We start from the raw sequence: 11,050 nt of genomic DNA on the forward strand, positions 1-11,050 counted from the left end.
TTGACTTTTATTTTCCTCATGTTACAACATAGAATTCATCCTTGTCTATCCTTTGATGTATTAGATTAGATGTTATTGATGAACTGATGATAGTTATGTAGATATCCTTTATGTATCCAATTTTACTTGAATATTTGTGGTGTACATTTAATATAGTGTGGCCCATTTAAGATGGAAACAATCAGTTCAGTAGAAGAAGTTAATTCATTAGAAGAATTTGACTTTTATCTTCCTCATGTCACAACATAAATTCATTCTTGCTTATCCTTTGATGTATTAGATTAGATGTTATTGATGAACTGATGATAGTTATGTAGATATCCTTTATGTATCCAATTTTACTTGGATATTGATGAACTGATGATAATTATGTAGACATCCTTCGTGTATTCAATTTTACTTGCAGAAAGTAAAATGCTGGAAAATGTTGATACCCGACTCCGCATCAAAGGAAAACACACTATGGCACAACACCGTCCCCAGAGGAATGCGCCAGCATCCACTTGTTTATTTCAAGGACCAGCTAATTGATGTAGAACATAAACCGTCGGGGGTCGGCGCAGCCAACAGACTGTTGCTTTGTTTGCAATCATTTTGCTATTTTTACCATCTGGCTGCTAATTCAATATCCCGCACGATGTCGGAGGCGGACGAGATCCGGGGGCCGGAATCCTCCGGAGGATACGCCACGCTCGTCCGCAACTTCACCGTGAAATTGTTCGAACAAATCTCGTCCTTGGATGCCATTACGTTGGCTGACGTTCCCGTCGGGGTTTCCGAGACATCGATTGAAACATAATACGCCAACATAATCGATACAAGGCTACAGGCGGAGGGTGGTTTTTATTTTAACAAACTTTAGATGTTATTATCGATTACTGATTTATTCACAAAAATGGTTTTATCTCTTTAACGAAGTACACAAGGTGTTTCTAAATTTGGAAGTTGTTAGAACACGTTTTATAGAAAAGAAAATATCAATAAAATTTTTTTCTAAAGTTACTCCCGAAGAAAATACAGCCCTTCAAATTTAAATTTCTAAAATTGTTTTTTAATTATATTTCCGTAAGCTTTGGTCCCATTGTGTATAAATTTGGTATGTATTATCTTAAAATATATACCTACAATACAACGAAATTTTTTTTTATTATAATTACACAGTGGCGTAGATTCTGGAGGGGTGCTTCCCTACTTTTGGCCTTATTTTCCTGACCACTGAATATTTTTTAAAACTATTAAGGTTTTCATATTCTTGGCATAATTTAGAAGAAATAATGTGTCTTGAACAATATTGATTATCGGAGCCGTTTTTAAGATATTTCAGTTTTAATGTTTGAAAAAAATTAAAGTGAACATTAAATCTAAAATATCTAAAAAACGGCTGGATTAATCAAAATTAATCAAGAATACTTTTTTCTTCCAAATTATACAAACAATATGAAAAGGTTAACATTTTTAATAAATATTCAGTGGCGTAGAAAATAGGACAATAAAAAACGGGTAACCCCGGAATCTACGCCACTGGATCAACAAGGAAAAAAATTATTACATTGGATTGTAGGCATTTATTTCCTGATAAAACATACCAAATTTAAAAACGATTGGACCAAGGGTTAGTAAAATATGAGGAAAAAACAATTTCGAAATTTAAACTTGAGGGGTTGAGGGAGGAACTTTTTCTAATTGATCCAAATTTAGAAAAAACTTATATTTTCAGCACCAAATATTTGAATATTCATGAGGTAACACCTCTCAGAACGACGGTCCAATTTCCTAATGTGATGGATTTGCTTCTATTTTGACACCTTCTCCACTTCCCCTAATTACTTTATCTTTCCCTCGACGGTAATTACACGCAACAGTAACACGCAACTTAAAAGCAACAGAAAACGTTTAATTATAAAGTTTTGAGTATGAAATTTAGAAAAAATGTGTGGGCCTCCTTTTCCAGCTGATCAATTTGCTCAGCCTGCTTGAAGCTTGCGACGCCCTCAACTCCTTCTCCCTCTGGCTTTCCAACGTGCTGATTTCCTCAATACGTTTGGACATTTTCAATACCCGTGATTTCCTGTTACTCTTCTTAGTGACAGTTGTATCTTCAGAACTAGTTGTAGACTCATCATCGTCGTCTTCATCATCGTCGGAATCATCTATGTCTTCTTCGGGCACGTCTTCAGCCTTTTCCTCTAAGTTTCGTTCTTTTTGATGTTTGCGCCTTTTGTTTTGTACGAAGTTAGCAACGGATTTAAATATGAAAAGTGACAGGAGTATAAAAAGGTGGAACACTACCACCACTACTAGTTTTCTAGTAATTAATGCCCAGTGATCCATGGTAAGCTGGTACTGCAAGGTGTGTCCAGGGGGGTATCGTAAAGACCTACAAAGTTAAGTTAAGTTAAGTTTTAAGTCAGAAGGGATTATTTTACCTGTAGTAGCAAGTCACAGGGCCCGTATAGTTCCTTCCGAAAAGATCCCTTTTATCAAATTGCGAGAGCCTACTTTCAAAGTACCCTGTAATGTCATCGCCGTAGTCCTTCATATCTAAGGTTTCAGATGTAAAAGCAATCACGCACGAGTTCACGAAGACCCCAACGAAAGTGTTCAGTGTTAAAATGTGCGTCCAAAAGTCCATGTTGTATAAAATCTGAACAAAATTCTAAAGGAAATAATGTACAAGTACTATTTTTACCTTAGGAATAGGTCTCTGAGCAAAGTGTATGAATCTCTGTGCGTCCTCCCTCAATTTAATGATGGACAGCAGGAACTGGAACACCCCTCCCAAGGAGTTTCCTGGGGCATAGAAGGTCAAAATGCCGTGCATTATTAACTGGAAGGTGTAGTCGTACTGCATTGAAAACTCATCTCGACTCTCTAAATGAAACTCAATTTCGTACTGGGGGAGAATTAAGTTTTTTATCTTTTTTGCCTTAACTTTTGCTGAAACAGTAATGGTATTGTGTGGGGCACTTACTGAAGATGGTACTAACCAGTACTGAAGGCCATTAGTTCGTTTGCAATGTAAATGGAGTACAAGCCAGCAATCATCAAATAAAGGTTCTCCATGCAAGTGTGTGGTTGACAAGTATCATAAGTGTAATATCTGAAAAAATCAATCGTTCCTGAGTCATGATAGGGTATATTATAAAATTGCCCCTTGATGAAAGCAAAGTAGGTGACAACCATGTAGTGATTGACACTGGCACAAATGTATCTTAAAGTCAGGTAGGTTTGGTAATGAGCAGCTTGATACTTTTGATTGACAAAGTAAGCCAACTTAACACAGAGCTTCGTTAAAATTGACCTGAAGACCTTAGACACCCCCAGTTGAATGACGATGAAGAGCAAGTCAAAGAAGAATCTGTGGGCACCGGATGGGTCCCGAATGATCCGCCACTCAATGAAGTGCACCTTCAAAAACAAAACCGTGCTGAGGTTCAGCATCATCATAAAAATGTACAAGCACGTGACCCCGATGAGGAACAGCACTATGGCACAGTGCTTCATAACCATCTCCCCGCGAGGCGTGAAGGCTTCGGAGTGGCCGGTCACTTTGGAAATCTGCCTGGACCTCTCAACTTTGCTGTAAGCAAATCGTTCCTCCAGACTGTAGACGTTGTGCAGTAAATTCCAACGCTTCCTCAAGTTGTGCTCCTTGATCCGCCATCCGTAGGTCATTATGCCCGCCCAGATGGACACCGCAGCTCCGTATATCAAAATGCCGGAGTTGTCGATTAGGAGGGCCCGTCTTAGGGTGGCGCACATGTGGTGGAAGTTGTCCACGTAGCACTTCTGGTTCTCTATGAAACACATTCCGCACAACTCGATCGTGTTTTCTTCGCACAAGTTTTGTACGTAGGGGTGTTTCACCCAGAAGAAGTAGTACCTTAAAATAAACAAGGTGTGCTAAAATCCTCAAAGCAAATTTATTTTACCTGTATGCTGACAAGGCGTTAATTAACAAAGACAAAAACATGAGGGGGGTAAGTGATTGCACATAATATCCTGACCAAGCGAAATAAAAAGCTATTTCCAAGCCATAGTACTTCTTGATTAAGTCAATGGGTTGGATTTTATAGAAGTTTCCGGGGTTGGCCCAATACTTGGCCAGCAATGATCTGTCGTTCAGCAAAGCTTCATCCTCGTCATCATCCAGTATTTCATGTTGTACCCTTCCGTCATGAAGGGGGTAAGCCTTCAAAATGATTTTCTTGTCGATGAGGTTGTTCAGTCCTTGGTCCACGTCTTTAAATCCATATCTGGCCTGCGATAGTAACTTATGAAGGTAGTAAATTTTGCCACATTGATCCGACCCTTTGAGCACGTCCAGGTATAGGGCTGGACTTTCAAAGAACTTCAAATATCGTTTGCGGACGTACGCCTTCTCTGGTCTCAGTTTGGCCAAGTTCCAGGCTGGATATTGCTTCTCCAAAATGCGTCTCGTCCATTCGGGCATGTGAAGTTTTATGAAGACCACTGGGACTGTTATACCGTAACATTGTTCCACGTCCAGGCCAAGCTTTTGCAAGCTTTTTATGTACCTTTCTATTATCCTGGTGTTTTCTAGTGCACTGATCCTGGTCACCACCAGCACGTAGTCCACACGTCTTCTGCCATCTTTGAAATAGGAATCCGAATTTTGGACACTTTCTATGGGAGGTTGCATTGAAGTACCAAGTTGATTGACGTTCCAATCTGTCAAAATCAGTTGACTTCATTAATGTGCGACTTTTTTTAAAAAAATGGAAATTCTAGATATTACCGAAGACACATCCGACTCCTATTTTTCGGATGGGGTACGTAAAGTCTACTACGTATTGGTGATATCTAGGATCAGTGCCTATGAACACCATAAAGTGTTGAACACTTACATAAGAAACTTGCAAACATCAGGTTTACAGTTTGAACAGTGCTACGGCATCACTGAGCCTGTCGTGTTTGTGAAGATCCACATACCAGAGGAGACGCTGACTTTTATATCAGTGAAGTACCCTTACTGGAAGGCCACCATGGTGGTTCTAGGTGCACGTAGACATGTCAGGGAATGGAAGTTTATGAAAAAGTTTTCAACACCTTTAGACTTCAGAAATTCTTTGGCTGGAGAAGATGTTTGTGGTAAGATCTTACAACTTTTTAATAATAATGCTGAAACCAGCTTTTTAACCAGGAAGAATATATTTTATTAACGAAATCTTAAAGTACACAAGGTACGGCGAAAAGAATGAGGATCGTGGATTGAGCAAATTGCTGGACAAAAAGATAATCAGCAAAGCATATCCATTACATGATGGTCGAATCCAGAAGGAGTTGTGGAACTATGAGTCTCTGATGAACGACCGCACTTTGTTGGTCAAATACTGGGGCAACTTCCGAATGTTCTACAAGAGTCAACCTCTTGATATGATTAAGAAGTACTTCGGGCTCGAACTGGCCTTTTATTTTGCCTGGCTGGGATTCTATCAAAAATACTTGACTCCCATGGTGATTATTTCTATCATGTTCATACTGTATAATATATTGAGGTAGTACCGCAATACTTAGTCTTGATTCAACGTTGATGTTTGATGAAATACTTATTAGATATTTATCCAGAAGTGAATTCCTGAATTCTGTATGCCGAGGATCTGCCCCTGGCCTTCCACTTTGTGGGTACTGTGTGTTAGAAGACAAAAAATGTTATATGACCACGGTGGATCAATATTGTCCCAGCATCCACCTACAATCATTGTCAGAAAACGAATCTTACATTTATGCAATGGTTATGTCCATTTGGGCAGGACTGGTGGCCTCCCAATGGAAAAGGTACTCTGACACACAAATATCTATCGTCCCCTTACGACTCCATTTTTAGGTACGAAGCCAAACTTCGGAAGCGTTGGAACCTAACTGACATAGAGCACCAATTGGATGAACGCTTCCAATATCGCAAGAACCAGAGGAACAGGCGCAAATCCTTTCTGACAGGTCGCATGGAGGCTTACACGCCTACTTTAGAAAAATTCGTGGTACTCATCGTCACATACCTGGTCATTTCGTTGGTTGGTGTGGCTTTACTCCTTTCAATGTACCTGAACATCTCCTTCACTAACCACATGAAAATTTTGCTGATCCGATACAGGCAAGCAAGTGCTGCAAGCCTGGAATTATTATTTGACAGCCTCGTGATAATAATTCAGTTTACTATCGTTAGAATAGCTTGGAGTTGGCTGACCAAATTGTGTTCTTTGATAGTACGGTTGCAACATCACAAGTACCAGCAGGAGCACGACAAGACTTTCCTGTTTTTACGATACGCCTGTGCATTCATGAATCAGTACATGATATTCTTCTACATTGCCTTCATAAAGGGTTCATTTTACAACATACCGAACCCTGAGGTGACACTAGATTACTTGAGTTACGAGAAATGTCCAGTCAGCTCCTGCATGGACGTGTTACTCGTCATGGTTAACATAGTTGCCATTTTGTTTGCACTGGGCAAATGCAAGGACTATTTTGCAAGTAAGTTGAAAGTATCTAGTGGTAGTGGAGGTTTTGTGTTACCACAACACGAAAGAGAATACAAGCTCGAGCAAGTGAAGCTGTGGCATCTGCAAGTACAATTCATACAGAACATGATACTTCATGGATTTTTGGTGTTCTTCGCAACTGGTAACTTCTTTGGTGCAATATTTGCAATGTACATCACAATAGCCAGATTGCGGGTTGATGCCTTTAATTTTCTTCATAATTACCAGAGGCCAGTACCGAAGGTTAGTTTCATTTGACTAAATAATCTTCCATTTAATGGAAACAATCCTATAACATTTTTATTTATAATTATCTTCCATTTGATGGAAACAATTCTGTAACATTTTTATTTATAATTCGATTTCAATGAATAATAGCTTCAAACACTGACAAGAAAGAACTGCACCTTTTTTCAACATCTTCAAACGAAATTTACCATAATACTTTCACAGTCAGAAACGAGTGTAACTAATTAGTTTATTTTTCTTCCTAATTGGACCTTGGGCAAAATTGAATTTGAGACTTGCGGGAATTAGGAGAAGTTTTTGTTATTAGTGAAGTCCATTTTTGTGTGTCTGCAACTAACGAATTGAGGCCCCATCAAAAAGCTTCACATCGTCCAATTTTGGAACCATTATTCATGAAAAAGTACTCATAAATAAATAAATAAGAATGTTAGGTTAAATGGAATATGTTATCATGTCATTTGACTAAATTATCTTCCATTTAATGGAAACAATCCTGTAACAGTCTTATTTATAATTCGATTTCAATGAATAATAGCTTCAAACACTGACAAGAAAGGACTGCACCTTTTTTCAACATATTCCAACGAAGTTTACCATAATACTTTCACAGTCAGATATGAGTGTAACTAATTAGTATATTATTCTTTCTAATTGGACCTTGGGCAAAATTGAATGTGAGACTTGTGGGAATTAGAAGAAGTCTTTGTTATTAGTGAAGTCCATTTTTGTGTGTCTTCACTAGAGGCAACTAACGAATTGAGGCTCCATCAAAAAGCTTCATATCGTCCAATTTTGTTACCATTATTCATGAAAATGGACTCATAAATAAATAAATAAGAATGTTAGGTTAAATGGAATGTATTATCATGTCATTTGACTAAATTATCTTCCATTTAATGGAAACATTCTTGTTTATAATTCGATTTCAATGAATAATAGCTTCAAACACAAACAAGAAAGGACTATTCTAATAGTGCATCTTTTTCAACATCTTCCAACAGTTTACCATAATACTTTCACATTCAAAAATGAGTGTAACTAATTAGTTTATTTTTCTTCAAAAATTGGACCTTGGGCAAAATTGAATTTGAAACTTGTGGGAATTAGAAAAAGTTTGAACTAACGAATTGAGGCACCATCAAAAAGCTTCACATCGTCCAATTTTGGAACCATTATTCATGAAAAAGGACTCATAAATAAATAAATAAAAGTGTTAGGTTAAATGAAACATCACCAGTAAATTGTAGATTGTGTACAACGTGAACCCTTGGAATAACGTGCTCATGTTCATAACTGTAGCTAGCATGCTACTCAACGCGTTGGTATCCATGTTCACGTCCGAAGCTATCGACATGCAGTACTACCTACATTCTCATAGGAACATGACTGGTTACTTCATTGCTAGACTCTCAGTTTTCGACAAGAGAGACCTGTTTGGACCTGAATTTTCTGATGGCAGTGGTGAGTTAACATTTTACAAATTATGTCTTCGCCACTAAAAAGTAAATTACAGGTAACAACAGCCACTTGTGCTACTACAGAGATCAGAGGTATCCTCCGGATCACCCGAACAAGTATAGATATACTGTGGAGTTTTGGATGCTGACAAATTGGAAGCTGATAGGGATTTACTTATTCGAAATGCTGGTCATCACTATGGTGTCGTTGATGCATATTGGAAGGGGGTATGAGCCAGTGAGGGGAAGTGATCTTCACATTAACTACAGGTTCTTCCGGCAACAACAAGAAAAGTACAAGTGGAAGGACAAGAAATTATTTATGGTGACTCCTTTCGACGAAGAATAACACATATTTACTTAATATAACTTGATGGTAATATTATATATTTTTACCTTTTAACTTGATGTTTTATTCCTAAAATGGCAAAACACAAACTCACTTTTGGGGCAACACAAAAGACATAATAAACCTATTCTATTATTCATCTTTTAAACGATAAATATTTATTAGACATTTGATCTCTGGGGTGAAGGCCCCATCATAACTTTTGATACGCATTTTTTCAAGTCATCATTTGGCTGCATATTTTTCATAATTCATATTAGGTGTCATAACAAATTTTGATGTTATTCATTGATCCTTACTTAGATTCCCAAAGAGTGATAACATTCTGGTTTCATTCAACCTGCTCCTCATATCATGGACCGCCATCTTCTAATCGCATTAGCACTGTGACATTTTGTCTTCCTTTGAGTGAATTCTTAAGATGTGCATTGTGTTTATGTATATTAGAGGACAGAAGTGTCAATATTTTGAATTCTATAGGAATAATTACAAACAGATAGATTAGATAGAGCTGGTCCAGAGCATGTACCTACTTAAACAACTTGATTATAGAGGTAATTGCATCAAATTTCCGGAGAATGGACCGGAAAATAACATTATCAGTGTTATCTAGCGGCTCACTCAGGCACGAAGCGGGAGTTAATGGACGTGGCGATGAACGGGAGTCGATTAGTTTTGCTGGAAGGCGGTTCGGTGGTTGCGTGTATGTTCCGGCTATTGAAACGTCGGCGTTTGAATGCGGTAAAAGTAATTTTATACCCGGGGTCTCGTGAGAGTTGGCCGACTACACGGGGGACGTTTTACCCTCTTTCACGGCATATTACAACGTGATTAAATATCCATTCGGTGGGGTCCTCTAATCCGCTAAATCTCCAATGACTCTTTAATTATTTAAAATTAATCTTCCCTTTTTCTTACTTCCAGAAATATATTTCATTTCATTAATAGTTTAGTCTATCATTTTTTTTGTTTTGTTTTTGGGGAAGCTACCTTCAAAGCACATCTAACGTCTTCCAGACTCATTTGTCACTAATTGTGTTCAAAAAGCTCCGAAGCAAATTTCAAATTTATCTATTTATTGGTCCACCCATACAACTAGGAAGCAGATTAATACCTCACTGATCTCCTTGGCGAATTATTTTATTTTGGACCCGGAAGCATATAAAGATGCGTTAAATTTGCTGTCACATATCAGACTTATTAATTTATGTGGGAGTCCACGACTAGGTGCAGCGAAGAGGATCGGTGAAAAGATGTAGGTATATCAACAATGACTGGCGAAAACCTGGACAATGAACCAATATAACAATCAGCATGAAATTGGCATTCGCCTGAGTTTCTAAGGGCTTTTATTGTGGAGATACCGGAAATTTATGGTCACCGGTTTTTTTTAAATTATATGGGAAGATGCTGTGATATTAATAATCATCATAATAGAACCTTTAATGTGTGCTCAAAAGATTAAATTTGGAATTAATAAAAAATTACCATCATGAAATGAGTAAAAGTATGCACCAACACCTGGATAAGTTTCATCACCAGTTAATTTAAAGGAAGACAAAGTAAAACAAGCCATTTTAGTAGCCCTTTAGTCACTTGGTCTCTTTGGGACACTTCCACACCTTACAGTTTTACATCCACCATTAAGGGGTTATTGCATCCCATCACCAAAATAAAGTGCACGTGGTAAAATTTATGGTTTTTTTAAAATTATATAAGAAGATGCTGTTATATTAATATAATATAAATGGAAAAGAATGTTTAATGTGCACTCAAAAGATTAAATTTGGAATGAATAAAAAATTATCATCATGTAATGAGTAAAAGTATGCACCAACACCTGGATAAGTTTCATAACAAGTTAATTTAAAGGAAGACAAAGTAAAACAAGCCATTTTAGAAGCCCTTTAGTCACTTGGTCTCTTTGGGTCACTTCCACACCTTACAATTTTACTTCCACCATTAAGGGGTTATTGCTTCCCATCACCAAAATAAAGTGCACGTGGTAAAGTTTATCGTTTTTTTAAATTATATGAGAAGATGCTGTTATATTAATATAATATAAATGGAAAAGAATGTTTAATGTGTAGTCAAAAGATTCAATTTGAAATGAATAAAAAATTATCATCATGAAATGAGTAAAAGTATGCACCAACACCTGGATAAGTTTCATAACCAGTTAATTTAAAGGAAGACAAAGTAAAACAAGCCATTTTAGAAGCCCTTTAGTCACTTGGTCTCTTTGGGTCACTTCCACACCTTACAATTTTACTTCCACCATTAAGGGGTTATTGCTTCCCATCACCAAAATAAAGTGCACGTGGTAAAATTTATCGTTTTTTAACATTATATGAGAAGATGCTGTTATATTAATATAATATAAATGGAAAATAATGTTTAATGAGTGCTCAAAAGATTAAATTTGAAATGAATAAAAAATTATCATCATGAAATGAGTAAAAGTATGCACCAACACCTGGATAAGTTTC

The 11,050-nt window shown here is 37.2% G+C and overlaps 2 protein-coding genes across 2 annotated transcripts; one reads left to right on the forward strand and one right to left on the reverse strand.

Annotated features, from left to right (window-relative positions):
* Positions 1 to 1,873: 1,873 nt before the first annotated feature.
* Positions 1,874 to 4,683, reverse strand: LOC109605957 (anoctamin-6). The gene is made up of 5 exons (XM_049963438.1): positions 3,933 to 4,683; positions 2,988 to 3,883; positions 2,690 to 2,937; positions 2,427 to 2,644; positions 1,874 to 2,377 (listed from the first exon to the last, which is right to left on the reverse strand). Exons 1-5 carry the CDS (start codon positions 4,661 to 4,663, stop codon positions 1,921 to 1,923), a joined length of 2,550 nt encoding a protein of 849 aa, XP_049819395.1. The 5' UTR covers positions 4,664 to 4,683; the 3' UTR covers positions 1,874 to 1,920.
* A 3-nt stretch (positions 4,684 to 4,686) lies between these two features.
* LOC109605955 (anoctamin-3) lies at positions 4,687 to 8,615 on the forward strand. The gene is made up of 6 exons (XM_020022551.2): positions 4,687 to 5,112; positions 5,165 to 5,519; positions 5,578 to 5,799; positions 5,849 to 6,749; positions 8,003 to 8,216; positions 8,269 to 8,615. Exons 1-6 carry the CDS (start codon positions 4,740 to 4,742, stop codon positions 8,559 to 8,561), a joined length of 2,358 nt encoding a protein of 785 aa, XP_019878110.2. The 5' UTR covers positions 4,687 to 4,739; the 3' UTR covers positions 8,562 to 8,615.
* The last annotated feature ends 2,435 nt before the right edge of the window (positions 8,616 to 11,050 follow it).

Source organism: Aethina tumida, chromosome 2, assembly GCF_024364675.1.
Source record: "Aethina tumida isolate Nest 87 chromosome 2, icAetTumi1.1, whole genome shotgun sequence".
NCBI classification, from domain to species: domain Eukaryota; kingdom Metazoa; phylum Arthropoda; class Insecta; order Coleoptera; family Nitidulidae; genus Aethina; species Aethina tumida.